The 17617-nt window shown below is 42.2% G+C and overlaps 1 protein-coding gene across 20 annotated transcripts in view; it reads left to right on the top strand.

Moving 5' to 3' along the window:
- LOC115177521 (E3 ubiquitin-protein ligase UBR5-like) overlaps positions 1 to 17276 on the top strand; it is a 42305-nt gene extending 25029 nt beyond the window's left edge. For 8 of the 20 annotated variants that reach the window (XM_029738389.1, XM_029738381.1, XM_029738382.1 and 5 more), the window contains 17 exons: positions 139 to 225; positions 7735 to 7907; positions 8937 to 9071; positions 9445 to 9659; positions 9942 to 10062; positions 10539 to 10923; positions 11098 to 11185; positions 13245 to 13389; positions 13595 to 13725; positions 14001 to 14061; positions 14466 to 14647; positions 14810 to 14894; positions 15006 to 15161; positions 15486 to 15599; positions 15916 to 16099; positions 16374 to 16459; positions 16566 to 16822. In XM_029738389.1, coding sequence (XP_029594249.1) covers positions 139 to 225; positions 7735 to 7907; positions 8937 to 9071; positions 9445 to 9659; positions 9942 to 10062; positions 10539 to 10923; positions 11098 to 11185; positions 13245 to 13389; positions 13595 to 13725; positions 14001 to 14061; positions 14466 to 14647; positions 14810 to 14894; positions 15006 to 15161; positions 15486 to 15599; positions 15916 to 16099; positions 16374 to 16459; positions 16566 to 16778 — 2561 coding nt within the window. In that variant the 3' untranslated portion in view covers positions 16779 to 16822. Of the gene's footprint in view, positions 1 to 138; positions 226 to 7734; positions 7908 to 8936; positions 9072 to 9444; positions 9660 to 9941; positions 10063 to 10538; positions 10924 to 11097; positions 11186 to 13244; positions 13390 to 13594; positions 13726 to 14000; positions 14062 to 14465; positions 14648 to 14809; positions 14895 to 15005; positions 15162 to 15485; positions 15600 to 15915; positions 16100 to 16373; positions 16460 to 16565 lie in introns of all 20 variants that reach the window. The other 12 variants (XM_029738387.1, XM_029738390.1, XM_029738388.1 and 9 more) reach the window with 10 other exon arrangements.
- Positions 17277 to 17617: the final 341 nt, after the last annotated feature.

Genomic DNA, 17617 nt, shown 5'->3' with positions numbered 1-17617 from the left:
AATTATGAATGATATGCTTTTATATTTGTGTGTTCTGTTTGAAGTGTTCTCATACAGGTGTCGTATTATTTTTCACCTCAGTTTGATTGATAGCCATTTTAAGAGTTACTACTCCATTGACATGTGGAGCACTGTTAGGTTGTTTTCTGGTATTGGAAGGCAGACAAGCCAGAAGAAAGGCAATTAGGCAGAAACGAGGCAAAAAGAAGAGGGCAGCTCCCAAAGGTACAGTTAAGTTCAGATTAGACAAACAGTTTTGCCCTTTTTGAGTCACTTAAATCTGACAAACGACACTTAAACTATTTGCTCAATCAGCCACCTTTAGTCACTGTTAGTGAATCTACAGTGCTGTGAAAAAGTATTTGCCCCTTTTCTAATTTTCTCTACTTCTGCATATTTTTGATACTGAATGTTATCAGATCTTCAACCAAAACCAAATATTAGATAAAGGGAACCTGAGTGAACAAATAACACAATTACATACTAATTTTATAAACAAGGTTATGCAAAACACAATGCCCCTGTTTTGAAAAAGTAATTGCCCCCTTACACTCAATAACTGGTCGTGCCACCATTCGCTGTAATGACTCCCACCAAACTCTTCTGTAGTTGTTGATCAGTCTCTCACATCGCTGTGGAGGAATTTTGGCCCACTCTTCCATGCAGAACTGCTTTAACTCGGCGATATTTGTGGGTTTTCAAGTATGAACTGCTATTTTCAAGTCCTGTCGCAACAACTCAATTGGAATTAGGTCTGGACTTAGACTAGACACAGTATTCCCAAACTGGGGTGCGCGTAATGCCGTCAGGGGTACACCAAATAAAAGCGATTTCACATTTTCAAACAGTGCATTTTATATTTTCCAACGGGGCTATACATCTGGGTGAGTATTTTTATTTTTCTCGCCTGTGTAGCCTCGTTTCACTGCTAAAAATGGAATTAAACCATCTAGTGTTCAGCGAAATAACACAATGTCAAATACAGGTAACCTAGTCAAATAATTAACATCCAATCACATTAACCGTTACTCTCTCGCAGGAAACCTTCACTCTTGCGCGGACATTTAGAAATTAAACATGGCAATTAGAAAAATAAGCAACAAGTTTTTTTTGTTGCCAGAATAAAGACGACTTTCGAGTAGTAAGACATGTATAAAAGCAACAGATACCATTTAATAAGAAGGGGCTAGAAGCATCTTATATGGTGAGCTACCGAGTGGCTAGGACAGGCAAGCCCCATACTATTGTGGAGTAGAGGTCGATTTCAAGGTTTCATAACAATCGGAAATCGGTGTTTTTGGATGCCGATTTCGTCTATTTTTTTTATTTGCATTTATTTTTTTAGACCTTTAACTATGCAAGTCAGTTAAGAACACATTCTTATTTTCAATGACGGCCTAGGAACGGTGGGTTAACTGCCTTGTTCAGGGGCAGAACGACAGATTTTTACCTTGTCAGCTCGGGGATTCAATCTTGCAACCTTACGGTTAACTAGTCCAACGCTCTAACCACCTGCTTTACATTGCACTCCACGAGGAGCCTGCCTGTTACGCGAATGCAGTAAGAAGCCAAGGTAAGTTGCTAGCTAGCATTAAACTTATCTAAAAAAACAATCAATCAATCATAATCACTAGTTAACTACACATGGTTGATGATATTACTAGTTTATCTAGCCTGTCCTGCGTTGCATATAATCGCTTAGGTACACGTTGCTCCAACCATAAACATCAATGCCTTACTTAAAATCAATACACAAGTATATATTTTTAAACCTGCATATTTAGTTAATATTGCCTGCTAACATGAATTTCTTTTAACTAGGGAGAATGTGTCACTTCCCTTGCAAACAGAGTCAGGGTATATGCAGCAGTTTGGGCCGCCGGGCTCATTGCTAACTGTGAAGACTATTTCTTCCTAACAAAGACAGCCGACTTCGCCAAACGGGATGATTTAACAAAAGCGCATTTGCGAAAAAAGCACAATCGTTGCACGACTGTATCAAACCATAAACATCAATGCCTTTCTTAACTCTTACATCTAGACGTTCCGCTAGCGGAACACCTGCTCCAATATCCAATGATAGGCGTGGCGCGAATTACAAATTCCTCAAAAATCCCAAAACTTCAATTTTTCAAACATATGACTATTTTACACCATTTTAAAGACAAGACTCTCCTTTATCTAACCACACTGTCCGATTTCAAAAAGGCTTTACAGCGAAAGCAAAACATTAGATTATGTCAGCAGAGTACCCAGCCAGAAATAATCAGACACCCATTTTTCAAGCTAGCATATAATGTCACAAAAAACAAAACCACAGCTAAATGCAGCACTAACCTTTGATCTTCATCAGATGACACGCCTAGGACATTGTTATACAATACATGCATGTTTTGTTCAATCAAGTTCATATTTATATCAAAAACCAGCTTTTTACATTAGCATGTGACGTTCAGAACTAGCATTCCCACCGAACACTTCCGGTGAATTTACTAAATTACTCACGATAAACGTTCACAAAAAAACATAATTATTTTAAGAATTATAGATACAGAAATCCTTTATGCAATCGAGGTGTCCGATTTTAAAATAGCTTTTCAGTGAAAGCACATTTTGCAATATTCTGAGTAGATAGCCCGGCCATCACAGGCTAGCTATTTTGACACCCACCAAGTGTGGTACTCACCAAACTCCGATTTACTGTAAGAAAAGTTTGATTACCTTTGCTGTTCTTCGTCAGAATGCACTCCCAGGACTTCTACTTCAATAACAAATGTTGGTTTGGTTCCAAATAATCCATAGTTATATCCAAATGGTGGCGTTTTGTTCGTGCGTTCAAGACACTATCCGAAGGGTAAAGAAGGGTGACGCGCCCGACGCGTTTAGTGACAAAAAAATTCAAAATATTCCATTACCGTACTTCGAAGCATGTCAAACGTTTAAAATCAATTTTTATGATTTTTTTTTTCTCGTAAAAAAGCGATAATATTCCGACCGGGAGTCGTTGTTTTCGTTCAAAGAGAGAGAAAGTAAACATGGTGTCGGCTCGTGCACGCGCCTCCAGTCTCATTGTCCTCAGATCGACCATTATCCAAATGCGCTAATGTTATTTCAGACAGGGCCTGCCGAGCCACCATTCATCGTTCTGGCGCCTTCTGATAGCCTATGGGAGCGTTAGAAAATGTCACGTTATGCCAGAGATCCCCTGTTTTGGTTAGAGATGATCAAGAAGGCCAAGATATAGTCAGAGAGAGCGCTTCCTGTTTGGAATCTTCAGGTTTTGGCCTGCCAAATGAGTTCTGTTATACTCAGACACCATTCAAACAGTTTTAGAAACTTTAGGGTGTTTTCTATCCAAATCAAACAATTATATGCATATTCTAGTTACTGGGCAGGAGTAGTAACCAGATTAAATCGGGTACGTGTTTTTTATCCGGCCGTGCAAATACTGCCCCCTATCCCCAACAGGTTAACATATGTAGCCTAAGAAACAAGGTCAATGACTTGCTTGTAACAGGTTACATTCATATTCTATCTCAAACTCACTTAGATAACACCTTTGATACAGCGGTAGCAATACATGGTTATAACATCTACCGAAAAGCCAACGGAGGCGGTGTTGCAATCTATATTCAGAACCACATTCCTCTAAAGCATAGAGATCTGTTAAATACTGTCGAAGTAATATGGCTACAGGTTCATCTGCATCACCTAAAGCCCATTCTTGTGGGAAGCTGCTATAGACCACCAAGTGCTAACAGTCAGTATCTGGATATGTGAAATGCTTGATAATATATGTGATATCAACAGAGAAGTGTATATATTCTGGGTGATTTTAAATATTGACTTGCTATCATCAAGCTGCCCACTCAGGAAAAAACCTTGAACTGTAACAAGTGCCTGCAACTTGGATCAGGTTGTCAGTCAACCTGCCAGGGTAGTTACAAACAGCACAGGAATTAAATCATGTATTGATCACATCTTTACTAACACTGCAGATATGTGCTTTAAAGTAGTATCCAAATCCATATAATGGAGTGATCACAATATAATAGCAATATCTAGGAAAACCGAAATTCCAAAGGCTGGGCTTAATAAAGTGTGAAGTCATACAATAAGTTTTGTTGATGTAAAGAATATTTGCTGGTCTGTGGTGTGTAATGAGGAGCAACCAGACGCTGCACTTGATGCATTTATGAAACTACTTATTCCAGTTAATAATAAGCACGCATCCATTAAGAAAATGACTGTAAACTGTTTAAATCCCCTTGGATTGATGAGGAATTGAGAAATTGTATGGTTGAGCGGGATGAGGCAAAAGGTATGGCAATTAAAGTCTGGCAGTCCAACTGATTGGCAAATGTACTGCAAATTTAAGAAAATGTGACTAAACTAAATGAACTACACTATGAAACAAAGATAAAGAACGATAGTAAAAAGCTTTGGGGCACCTTAAATGAAATTTGGGGGGGGAAGCTAACTCGGCTCCTTCAGTCATTGAATCGGATGACTCATCACAAAGCCCACTGATATTACTTTAATGACTTCATTGGCAAGATAAGCAAACTTAGGGATGACATGCCAGCAACAAACGCTGACACTACACATCCAAGTATATTGGACCAAATTATGAATACCGTAAAGTCAGTGTGGAACGAGGTGAAAAAATTGTCAGACCCTGGTGGCTTGTCATTGTTGATAATCTGGATAGAAAATTACTGAGGATATTGCCACTCCTACTTGACACATCTTTAATTTAAGCCTACTAGAGAGCGTGTGCCCTCAGGCCTGGAGAGAAGCTAAAGTCATTCCGCTACCCAATAATAGTAAATCCCCCTTTACTGGCTCAAATAGCCGACGAATCAGCCTGTTACCAACCCTTAGTAAACTTCTGGAAAAAATGGTGTTTGACCAGATACAATGCTATTTCACAGTAAACAAATTGACAACAGAATTTCAGCATGCTTATAGGGAAGGACACTCAACAAGCACAGCACTTACACAAATTACTAATTGGCTGAGAGAAATGTATAAAATGATCGTGGGACCTGTCTTGTTAGAGTTCAGTGCAGCTTTTGACATTATCGATCATAGTCTGCTGCCAGAAAAACTTGTTATGGCTTTACACTCCCTGCTATATTGTGGATAAAGAGTTACCTGTCAAACAGAACACAGAGGGTGTTCTTTTAATGGAAGCCTCTCAAATATAAACCAGTTAGAATCAGGAGTTCTCCAGGGTAGCTGTTTAGGCCCTTGCTTTTTGAGTAAAGCCAGAGTGTCTATGCGGATGACTCAACACTATACACGTCAGCTACTATGGTGACTGAAATGACTACAACACTCAACAAAGAACTGCAGTTAGTTTCAGAGTGGGTGACAAGGAATAAGTTAGCCCTAAATATTTCTAAAACTAAAAGCATTGTATTTGGAAAAAAACACTCACTAAACTCTAATCCTCAACTTAATCTTGTAATGTGGAAATTGAGCAAGTTGAGATGACTAAACTGCTTGGAGTAACCCTAGATTGTAAACTGGCATGGTCAAAACATATTGATGCAGTAGTAGCTAAGATGGAGAGAAGTCTATCTATAATAAAGTGATGCTTTGCCTTAACAACACTATCAACAAGGCAGGTTCTACAGGCTCTAGTTTTGTCGCACCTTGACTACTGTTCAGTCGTGTGGTCAAGTGCCACAAAAAAGGACTTAGGAAAATTGCAATTTGCTCAGAACAGGGCAGCACGGCTGGCCCTTGGATGTACACAGAGCTAATATTAATAATATACATGTCAATTTCTCCTGGCTGAAAGTGGAGGAGAGATTGACTTCATCACTACTTTTATTTATGAGCTGTCTGTCTAAACTACTGGCACACAGCTTGGACACCCATTCATACCCCACAAGAGGGCCCTTTACAGTCCAAGTCCAGAACAGTCTATGGGAGACGCACACTACTACATAAAGCCATGACTACATGGAACTCTATTCCACATCAAGTAATTGACACAAGAAGTCAAATTCGATTAAAAAAAACACCTTATGGAACAGCGGGGACTGTGAAGCAACACAAACATTGGCATAGACACATGCATATATATATATATATATATATATATATATATATATATATATATATATATATACACGATAACATACGCACTATACAGACACATGGATTTAGTACTGTAGATATGTTGTAGTGGTGGAGTAGGGGCCTGAGGGCACTCGGTGTGTTGTGAAATATGAATGTATTGTATGTTTTTAAAATTGTTTAAACTGCCTTAATTTTGCTGGACCCCAGGAAGAGTAGCTGCTGCTTTGGCAGCAGCTAATGGGGATCCATAATAAATACAAATCCCAGGGTCCTGGCTAATTTCCCCAATCTGTCCATCATACCATCACGGTCACCTAATCATCCCCAGCTTTCTATGGCTCATTCATCCCCCCCTCTCTCCTGTAACTATTCCCCAGGTCGTTGCTGTAAATGAGAATGTGTTCTTAGTCAACTTACCTGGTAAAATAAGGGTTCAACAAAAAAATAAACATGCTTGACCATTGGTTAAAGGTCTTACTGTGGAATGCAGTGTTTGGTTTTCGGCAGGCGTAATGGGACCCACGTCATCCAAAAAGTTGTTATACTTTTGACTCATCTGTCCATAGAAATGTCATTCTTCAGGTGCTTTTTGGCAAACTTGAGTCCACTTTTTGGATGAGATGGGTCCCATTATGTCTGGTGAAAACCAAACACTGCATTCCACAGTAAGAACCTCATACCAACAATCAAGCATGGTGGTGGTAGTGTGACGGTTTGGGGATGCTTTGCTGCCTCAGGACCTGGATGACTTGCCTTAATGGAAGGAACCATGAATTCTGCTCTGTATCAGAATTTTACAGAAGAATGTCAGGCCATCCGTCTGTGTTGAAGCTGAAGTGCATCTGGGTCATGCAGCAAGAAAATGATCCAAAATACACTATTCTACATGAAAATGGTTAAAACGACATTTTTTTTAGTTTTGGAATGGCTTAGTCAAAGTCCAGACCTAATCCTAATTGAGACAACATTGTGGTAGGACTTGAAATGAGCAGTTTGAAGCCACATGTTGCTGAGTTAAAGCAGTTCTGCATGCAAGAATGGGCCAAAATTCCTCCACAGCGTTGAGCGACTTAACAACTACAGGAAGCATTTGGTTGCAGTCATTGCAGCTAAAGGTGGCACAACCAGCTATTGAGTGTAAGGGGGCAATTACTTTTTCACACAGGGGAATTGGATCACTTTGTTAATTAAATAAATAAAATGAGTATACATTTTGGTTATTTGTTAACTCAGGTTCCCTTTTATCTAATATTAGATTTTAGTTGAAGTTCTGATAACATTCTGTAGCAAAAATAGAGAAAATCAGAAAGGGGGTAAATACTTTAATACGTCACTTTAGGTCATGGCTCTCCGTACCTGTTCGTGGAGAGCTACCCTCATAGGTTTTCACTCCAACCCCAGTTGTAAGTAACCTGATTCAGATTATCAACCAGCTAATTATTAGAATCAGGTGCGTGTGATTACAGTTGCCGTGAACCTGCAGGACGGTAGCTCTCCAGGAACTGGGTTGAAGAGCCCTGATGTAGGTGATAGGCGGCAGTTTAAACTATGTACAGTTTTTTTTTTTGGCCAGTCTTTCCCAGTGGTCTTTTGCAGTGTGGAGAAATGCAGGGAAGCAGTGCTGACCTCTCTCCCTCTCAGGCTCCACACTCCAGGATAAGGAGGATGACCCGGTCCCCGCTGAGACGGGACAGAACCACCCGTTCTTCCGGCGCTCTGACTCCATGACCTTCCTGGGCTGTATCCCCCCCAACCCCTTCGAGGTCCCCCTGGCGGAGGCCATCCCCCTGGCAGACCAGCCTCACCTCCTGCAGGTTAGTGCATTTCTTTCATAGGTCGTTATCAATAAAATGTCACAATAGTGCAGAGCGTTAGATTTGGCTGCTGGGGGCAAAGAGACCCCCAGCTCCACTAAAACCATTGACAAGTACATGCTGTTTTTAAGGGATTGTTAACTATTTGGTTTTAATATCATCACCTTGAAGAGCATAGTCAGAACTACACAGTTCTGATTATTCCACATTTAGCTCTATCAGAGTTAAACAACAAGTAACTGCATGTTTTTCATGATCAGTAAACATCAATTGATCATGTATTTTCAGATACATGAGGGTAACCTATCATTTGGCATCTAGCTAGCTAAGCAAACTGTCACTTAGCTTGCTTCATCAGAGGTTCGGCTTTTGGAAAGTGCTTGACATCGGCAAGTCCTCATCAAATTGTCATTTGGACTACTGTCATCACCTCTATAGATGCCAAGCAAATTAAACATTATTTGGATATAGACTTCTAGTTTATCCCCTGAAAGTGAGCTTGTTAACTAGCCATATTGATGTCATCTGTTATTGGCTAGCCAATTTGACGGGGTCCATAAATCATGTTTGTCAGCAGCAATTGCGATTTAACTTATGGATGGTGGCAGTATTGAGTCGCTTGAATGACTGACGTGCCCAGAGTAAACTGCCTCCTACTCACTCCCAGAAACTAAGGAATGCATATTATTAGTAGATTTGGATAGAAATCATTCGAACAGTTTTAGAAACTTCAGAGTGTTGTCTGTGAGTATAACAGAACTCGTATGGCAGGCAAAAACCTGAGAAAAAATCCAACCAGGAAGTGAGTTGTAGTTCTATCTAATCCCTATTCAAACTACAGTGTCTGTGGGGTCATTTTGCACTTCCTAAGGCTTCCAACAGCCTTCAGAAGCTTGTTTCATGCGTCTCCTGTTACTGGGCAGAGAATAGGAGCTCAGTCTATCAGTGGACTGCCTGGGACCAGTGAGTTGTTTACTGTTTGTTACAATAATGACACTGCAACTTATTTTACATTTTTCTACCTCCCAGCCCAATGCAAGGAAGGAGGATCTGTTTGGCCGTCCTAGTCAGGGCCTGTACTCGTCCTCGTACACAGCAAGCAAAGGCCTGGCCGAGGCCACCCTGGACCGCAGCTGCCTGGAGGTTAACATGGGCTCCTCTCAGGTATACAAAACGACCTGCCCGCCCTGAAAACACACCAGCCCTGCTCTAATACGCTTATCATGCATCCTTCCTTTATTCCTCATCCCTTCCTTTATCCCTCATCCCTTCAATCAACATGCATCCTTCCCTCATCCCCCCTTCCCTCCTTTCTTGAAAGAATCACTGGTCTAACATGGCTGGATTGGTGGAAGCAATGCAATGGAAACTGGAAAGCTTGCTAACGCCAATCCATGTTAGATCAGTGATTAGTACTTCATGGAAGGAAAGATGCATCAAATTATTGGAGCAGAGCCACAGTCTTCACAGTACATTTCATCATAAAAAAAAAAACATTCATTATAGCACCATTCACCACAGCTATGTTGTCCTACAGATCCTACCCACCAAGATGTCCTACTCAGCCAACCTGAAGAACGTGATGAGTATGGAGACTAGTCAGCGCGGCAGAGAGGACCAGCCCATGGACCAGGAGCTAGTGGCTCCAAAGCCAGGCCCCTCACCCCACGACCTAGCTGCCCAGCTGAAGAGCAGCCTGCTGGCTGAAATAGGCCTCACTGAGAGCGATGGACCCCCGCTCCCTTCCTTTAGGTATGGTACACGTGGCCAGTAAATAAATGAAAATCCCATCTAGGTTTGCTTTCTCAGGTCGCTCTCTTTTTGCTTCAGTAAGGAAACAATGAATATAGTTAAATTACGTAAATAAATTAAAACGTTCTCCCTCTTTGCGTCTTACAACTGCATATGTAAATGTTCCTTACGCTCCCATCTTTGGTATTAACAAGGAAGTAACATCTCTGTGCCCTCTCCTGTGTTTTCCAGACCTCACTGTAATATTAACCAGGAAGTATATCATCTCTCTGTCCTCTCCAGACCCCACTGTAGTTTCATGGGGATGGTGATCTCCCATGACATGCTGCTGGGCCGCTGGCGTCTGTCTCTGGAGCTGTTCGGACGCGTCTTCATGGAGGACGTTGGAGCAGAGCCCGGATCGGTATGCACACTCAGGGATTGGTGTTTAAACACTTATACTGTATTATATTTACAGTATTTCCCCTGCCCCAAACCATTAATACAATGAAATCCATAAAAATATACAGCTAGACACAGACAAAATAAAGAAAAATACCATTACCAAGATGATGGGCTAGAAAGTTTATGAATTGCCTGGCTGGGCTGTTGAACAGCGCATTGATGATTCAAATGGAACTGTTAACCGGCTTTACCTGTGGATTATCGTGAATAACTAACAGCTATCAACCAATCATCATCCCGGATCCAAATGTACGCTTTTAGAACGGTAGACAAGTCTCTACAGCTTTCTGTCCCCAGATCTTGACAGACAAACATGTAATAAAGAAGAGTACAATTACCAAGATGAGATCAGGACTAAAAAACATCTGTTAAACATTAAAAACAGTTGACGATCTAACCAGACATTTAATCCTGCCTGTCTGATCCCGTCCCCAGATCCTGACCGAGCTGGGGGGTTTTGAGGTGAAGGAGTCTAAGTTCCGCCGGGAGATGGAGAAACTCCGTAACCTCCAGTCTCGTGACCTGGCCCTGGAGGTGGACCGTGACCGTGACCAGCTGATCCAGCAGACTATGAGGCAGCTCAATACCCACTTTGGCCGGCGCTGCACCACCACACCCATGGCTGTGCACCGCGTCAAGGTCACCTTCAAGGACGAGCCGGGCGAGGGTAGTGGCGTGGCCCGTAGCTTCTACACGGCCATCGCCCTGGCCTTCCTGTCCAATGACAAGCTGCCCAACCTGGACTGTGTGCAGAGCGTCAGCAAGGGCATGCAGGCCAGCAGTACGTGTCATCACGATTACAACTCAAGTATGACATTGAGTATGAAACTACTAGCGTCAATTTATTAATTACTTAACCCAAATGGCAGTTTAACATGGTGGCTGTGACAACTTACTGCTACCACCACTCTGGGGGAAGCAAGAGGAATTTCAGAAGAGAACAGAGATATATATATATATATATATCTTTCCTAAAGTCTCCCTCTGTGTGTAGATCTGATGCAGCGGCTGAGGAACAGAGACCGGGAGAGGGAGCGGAGGAGTGGAGGGCTCCGAGCTGGCTCTAGGAGAGACCGAGACAGGTGAGACCAACCTCCCTGCCCACCAACCCTGTGGTTGTAGTGTGTTATTAGGACATGTTTCCTTTCAGAAAACGTTTGACCTTCATGTGTTAGGCTGGAGTTACACAAAGCAACTTTCAAGCAAATTTAGTTGCAGTTAGAGGTTGCAAGTGACATCTCAAGCAACTTTGCTGATACACGAAGTAACTCAAACGTGATTGAAATTGCGTGCAACAGCCAATCAAATTGAAGCTGCTATTGTCATTATGGTTTGAGAAGTCGTATCTCACCTAATGTCATCTGCTGCATTACGTCATGATTTTACTAATTATTGTTTATCGAACCGTATGGTTGTTGTATAAGAATGGATTTGGACAAAATGCTGTCTGTACACTAGCTAGCTAGTCAAAATGACCAAGCTAGCAATGAACTAAGTTAGCTAGTGCAGTTAATGTTGGACAATTTCAGTTGAAACTGGTTTGAGAGGTCTGGGTTCACTTCAAAAATGACATTGACTACCAAACCATGTACATTAACCGTGACTTCCCATGATGCCAATATTTATTTACAGCTCCCGTTTGGCTAATGTCTCTTCTACCAACCTTGATCACTGTTCCCGCAGCACTGACAGCTGTGTTGACATGACAACTGGGTCGGAGTTCCGAACCTTCAAATGGATCATGTGCGACGCATTCATTTTGATTGTGCACTAGTTGCAAGCAACAGCCAAAGTATAATTTTTTTTGCAACTGGATGCAACCACGTTGTAGATTAATTGCTTAGCAGTTGCTGGTGGTGTTACACAAAGCAATACAAATGCAACATAGTTTGAAAGTTGTAACTAGAGCCTTATACATCTCTCTACTCAACTACACCGATTTAAAATATTACACTACTGAACCGAGCCAAACCTAGCTGACCTGGTTACGCATCCACCATAGGTTCTGGCCTGGTTACGCATCCACCATAGGTTCTGGCCTGGTTACGCATCCACCATAGGTTCTGGCCTGCACGGCATTGTCTCACGTTGGATAACATGGCGGCCGTCTGTACTGATCTGTCTGAACTCGCAGACACTCATGGATATCTAAAAAGAAGTCCGGTTACAATATGCTGTCCTAACATTCGAAAATGTTACCAAGGTGACATCATCCACTGAACCCCTGTTCATCCTCAAGAGTCAGTTAATCTTACCAAAAACGATAAACCTGTAGCTAATATTTTTTTTTTAAGTAATGAGGATGTCTTCACTACCTAATTCTATATCTAGCTAAGGTGTATTGTGGTGGTAGAATCCATATTTATGAAATGATTTATGTATGAACATTTCTAATCAATCCATATGAAAAGACAGGGATGCTAATGTTAAGTTCATGTTTTAAGTATCCCTATATTTCTGTTATTACGGGGCTATCACTCAGTCAAGAGTGTGCCTGCGCAGGGAGTCTTGTGGTTGATGGACCTAGCCTAGAGTGCAATGGCTACCTTGTAGTGTGTTCATACGGTATAGTAAACTTTGTTAAACTGGAACCTTGTCGTTGTGTCATTTCGATTTAACAGCTAACACCAGTTCACACACTCAATGCTGAATACTCACTCTAGCTTTGAACATGAGTTTTCATGGTATTTGTTCTGCTGTGATTAGTGCGCCGAGTTATACAGCACAGCTGACTGTGCTCTGCAACGTTATCGCGTTGGCCAAATGTTACAAAGTAGCGAGGCACAGTGGCAGCTGTCTGTTGCATACATGCTGATTTCTGAGAGCAGTCCCATAACTTTGGTTCTGTACAACTTAATCAACAAGCTGTTAAACTAGCTACCATATGGCCATTCAAACAAGCTTGTACTAGGCTGTTAGCTGGTGCATGGTTTGCCGTAGTAGCCAGAATTAGGAACTAGTGTTGAGCAAAATCTAGTTTTATAGATGAGTTCCACGTCCTACAAGACGGATCGGTTGAGGGACGAGCATTGATCTCTGGCGTAAGACAATGGCCTGCACTGGCCAGTTTGGTTCGTGTCGGCACGATGGTGTAGAATGTTTGAGGGCGCTAGCTAACCTTCCCTTCTGTGTGTGTTCCAGGGACTCGAGGAGACAGCTGTCCATTGACACCCGACCCTTCAGGCCAGCCTCGGAGGGGAACCCCAGTGACGAACCTGACCCCCTACCTGCCCACAGACAGGCCCTGGGAGAGAGGCTGTACCCCCGCGTCCACACTATGCAGCCGGTACCTGCCAGCTTTACAACAATCTAATTCTAATTAAAGTGCCTTATATATAAATGCAGTATCCATTCATTATCTAATCTATAATGCATAATATCTATCTATATACAATCAACAAGGAATACTGTATGTGATGGGTGGTGAATAAGTGAAAACCTCAGGACTGTCTACAGAATGGGACTGACTGGTGTTGTTCCTTCCTCTCCAGGCGTTTGCCAGTAAGATCACAGGGATGCTGCTGGAACTCTCCCCAGCCCAGCTGCTGTTGCTCCTGGCCAGTGAGGACTCTCTCAGGGCCAGGGTGGAGGAGGCCATGGAGCTGCTCATTGCACATGGAAGGTATAGTACAGTGTCCTATTCACCACTCTGTCATTTTGTTCTCAAAATAGCACCCTGCTCAGTGCGTTACTTTTGACCAGAGCCCCTTTATGCTAAATAGGCAAAAAGGTGCCATTTGGGATGCATCGTCACCATACACAATTTCAAGGATGCCCTCTTGGCCAGGTCTCCCTTGTGAAAGCTTTTTTTTTTTTTTTTTTTTTTACCTCAATAGGACAACCTGGTTCGATAAAAATAAAGGATAACCTGACTAGAACCCCTCTCTCCTTCCACAGGGAAAATGGCGCTGACAGCATACTGGACCTGGGTCTCCTAGAGGCTCCTGAGAAAGCACAGGTAAGCTTCAGCTCTCCATCTCCGGTCCAAGCATGCCTCAGCTCTGTGGTCCAAGAACACAAGTCATTAGACATGCCTGTAAGAAAGTTGTATGAAGAATAAAAGGAATGTGGCCTTCAGCCTCATGACATTTAACTTACTGGTTAGAATTCTGACTGTGGCTGTTAGAGGTTTACTATAACATAATAGAAATATTCACCTCATGATCACCCACTGATATTATGCTCTAATAGTAACAGGATATAGGGGACTGTTTGTCAACATTTCAGCCTTAGCAACCTTTCTCAAGACAGTCACTTAAATTTTTCTGGGTGGCACTGATTTTAATCATTTTACACTGTAATAACCAAAAATGTGTCAATTATTGTCAATTACGAATAAAGTTCCTAATTTCCTGGTTGTAGCAGCAGGAGAACCGTAAGCGTCATGGCTCCACCCGCAGTGTGGTGGACATGGAGCTGGACGACCCTGAAGACGGAGATGACAACGCTCCCCTGTTCTACCAGCCTGGGAAGAGAGGCTTCTACTCTCCCCGGCCCGGCAAGAACACGGAGGCCAGGCTCAACTGCTTCAGGAACATCGGCAGGTAAGTCCTAGCATCCTATTCCCTTTATTGCGCAACCAGGACCCATAGGGAACAGGGGGCCATCTGGAGTGCAGCCACTATTTACTGGTATTCAGGGATAAAACAACGAAATTACAATTATATGTAGCCTACCTCAAAAGTTCTCTTTTTCTTCTTCTCCAGAATACTAGGGCTGTGTCTGCTGCAGAATGAGCTCTGTCCAATTACCTTGAACAGACATGTCATCAAGGTGCTGCTCGGCAGAAAGGTAATGATTTCCACTGTTATATGGGCACTGTTGTACACTGCAATATTGAAACCGCTACATCTGGACTTGTACACGGATAGAGTTCTCATCAGTATGTGTGTCTGTGAGCAGGTGAATTGGCATGACTTTGCCTTTTTTGACCCGGTAATGTACGAGAGCCTGCGACAGTTGATCCGTCACTCTCAGGCTGGAGAGGCGGAGGCTGTGTTTGCAGCCATGGACCTGGCCTTCGCCATAGACCTGTGTAAGGAGGAAGGGGCTGGACAGGTAAAGAACTCACAGGGAGAATATTTCACATGCAGTCAACTCAGGAAGTGCACTTAAGATACGTTTTCAGTCCCGATTTTTCATTTCGTTATATTTTTGCAATCGCCTGACTGCATGCTCTGGTTTTAATGCACTCTGTCACAACTGGCATTTCACTGTACTTGTGCATGCAACATTAAACATTTGAAACTGCCAGGTTTTGAATTTATCAGAAGTTGACTGTTTTGAAAAGCCTTCTATTCTGCCGTCTAATTGTGACAGAATGTTATGAAACATGGCATTACATTATTGACATGGTGTCTGCTGTCCATGGCTATATATCAGGTGGAGCTGCTGTCAGGTGGGGTCAACATGCCTGTGACTCCTCTCAACGTTTACGAATACGTGAGAAAGTACGCCGAACACAGGATGCTGGTGGTTGCTGAGCAACCTCTTCATGTGAGTTGTACACAAGTGAATTAACATTCACTATAATAAGGGGAACCAAGTGGGGCATTCTGTATGGAGTTAGGTCTAAAGTTAGCCTGGTCCCAGATAGGTTTTTGTTTTTGGCATTTCATAGGTGTTTCCAAAACAGCAAATCGGACACGAGTCTAAAGCTGGAGTAGGGATAAGCCTAGAGGTGTACAGAGACAATGTTGTAGAGTGTAAATTTGTGAGATTAATACCTTGTTCTGTCTCAGCTGATAAGGGGATGGATGTGTACTGTATATAAAGATGACATTTAATATTAATACGGTTTTGTCTCTTTCAGGCGATGAGGAAGGGTCTGTTGGATGTCCTTCCTAAGAACGCCCTGGAGGACTTGACAGCTGAGGACTTCAGGCTACTGGTCAACGGCTGTGGAGAGGTCAACGTGCAGATGCTCATCAGCTTCACTTCCTTCAATGATGAATCTGGTACAAAGACCTTGGCCCGTATTCACAAAGAATCTCAGAGTATGAGTGCTGATGTAGGATCAGTTTTGCCTTTTTGATCACAATGAATAAGATTATATGGATGGGGAGACCTGCTCCTAGAACTGTAAAACCTGGATGTATTTAGTTTTCCTTTGGTTATTGATCCTCACCCTAACACTTTTAGCTATGCAGTTGGAAGTCTTGTAACAAAAATAAGTTTGTACTTTTACATGACTTAAATGTGTTTAAGTTTGTGGTTTTTATTCCATGATTGAGTCACTTATTTTTGTTATCCCACTCTGAATCTCAACAGGGGAAAATGCTGATAAATTGTTGCAGTTCAAACGCTGGTTTTGGTCCATCGTGGAGAAGATGAGCATGACTGAGAGGCAAGATCTGGTAAGAAATTATTTTCACTACCTGATGCAGGCCCAGTTTGTAATTTTTATCTGCACAAACTCAAATATAAATTCCAATACAATCTGATTCCTCTCCCTCTCTGCAGGTGTACTTCTGGACCTCCAGTCCGTCTCTGCCAGCCAGTGAGGAAGGCTTCCAGCCCATGCCCTCCATCACCATCAGGCCTCCGGACGACCAGCACCTGCCCACGGCCAACACCTGCATCTCGCGCCTCTACGTGCCACTCTACTCCTCCAAACAGATTCTAAAACAGAAACTCTTACTAGCCATTAAGACCAAGAACTTTGGTTTTGTGTAGAGGTTGACAAACATGTTTACCTGTTGTGTAATATTTACCTAGTTAAATTTTTGTAGATTTGTTTTTTGTCTATACAATTTTATGGAATTCGAAGAAAATACAAAAATGCTGTCGCTCCCCTGGCGGTTATTTTGTTTGTGTTGTGAACACAGACAGCTTGTTCTTATTTTATTTTAATTTTTTTAGTTCTGAAGGTAATATACATTCCTGCATTGGCTTTGTAAAGTTGAAGCCCTCTGCTCTATTGGCTTAAACCTTTACTTCCCAGGAATTTGGCTCGACAGCAACCTGTGCCGAAGCTCAGCCAAAGAGGACCGCAGTAGAAGTATTTAAAAAGTTAAAGTATAAAAAAACACACTGTGATTATGATTTTGTTCCTTGCCCTAAACAGAATACTTACTATCACTGACAGTTCACTGCTGCCTTGGTGGAAAGTCATTATTTTTCTTGTATAGGGGGAGTAGGGAATTTCAAAATAAACTTGGATGCAAATGATCATTTTAGTCTCTTGATTGTTGTAGAATGTATTTCTGAATATGGTTTAAATCGATGACCTCACAATAAGTGCTAGGCATGCTGATAACCTGGTTTTAGGAACTTTACGAAGACTGCAATTCTTTAGATTGTGGGAATACACCCAAGCATACAATACAGGCCACAAATTGTACTTGAGGTGGGCAGCAAAAGTTTGGTTCAAGATGTGATTCATCATTGGGTATAGTTTTTAATCAAATATGCTGATAACTAACCCCAATTAATATGTTCTAGTCCAGGACCACCATTCTTAATCTGTCTGGGGATATTCGTCATGATTTCAGAGGGACGCCTCCTTCCATGAT

This window comes from Salmo trutta, chromosome 37 (genome assembly GCF_901001165.1).
Source record: "Salmo trutta chromosome 37, fSalTru1.1, whole genome shotgun sequence".
NCBI lineage: Eukaryota > Metazoa > Chordata > Actinopteri > Salmoniformes > Salmonidae > Salmo > Salmo trutta.
Note: the sequence above shows the minus strand (reverse complement) of the source record. Positions and strands in the feature narration are given on the sequence as shown.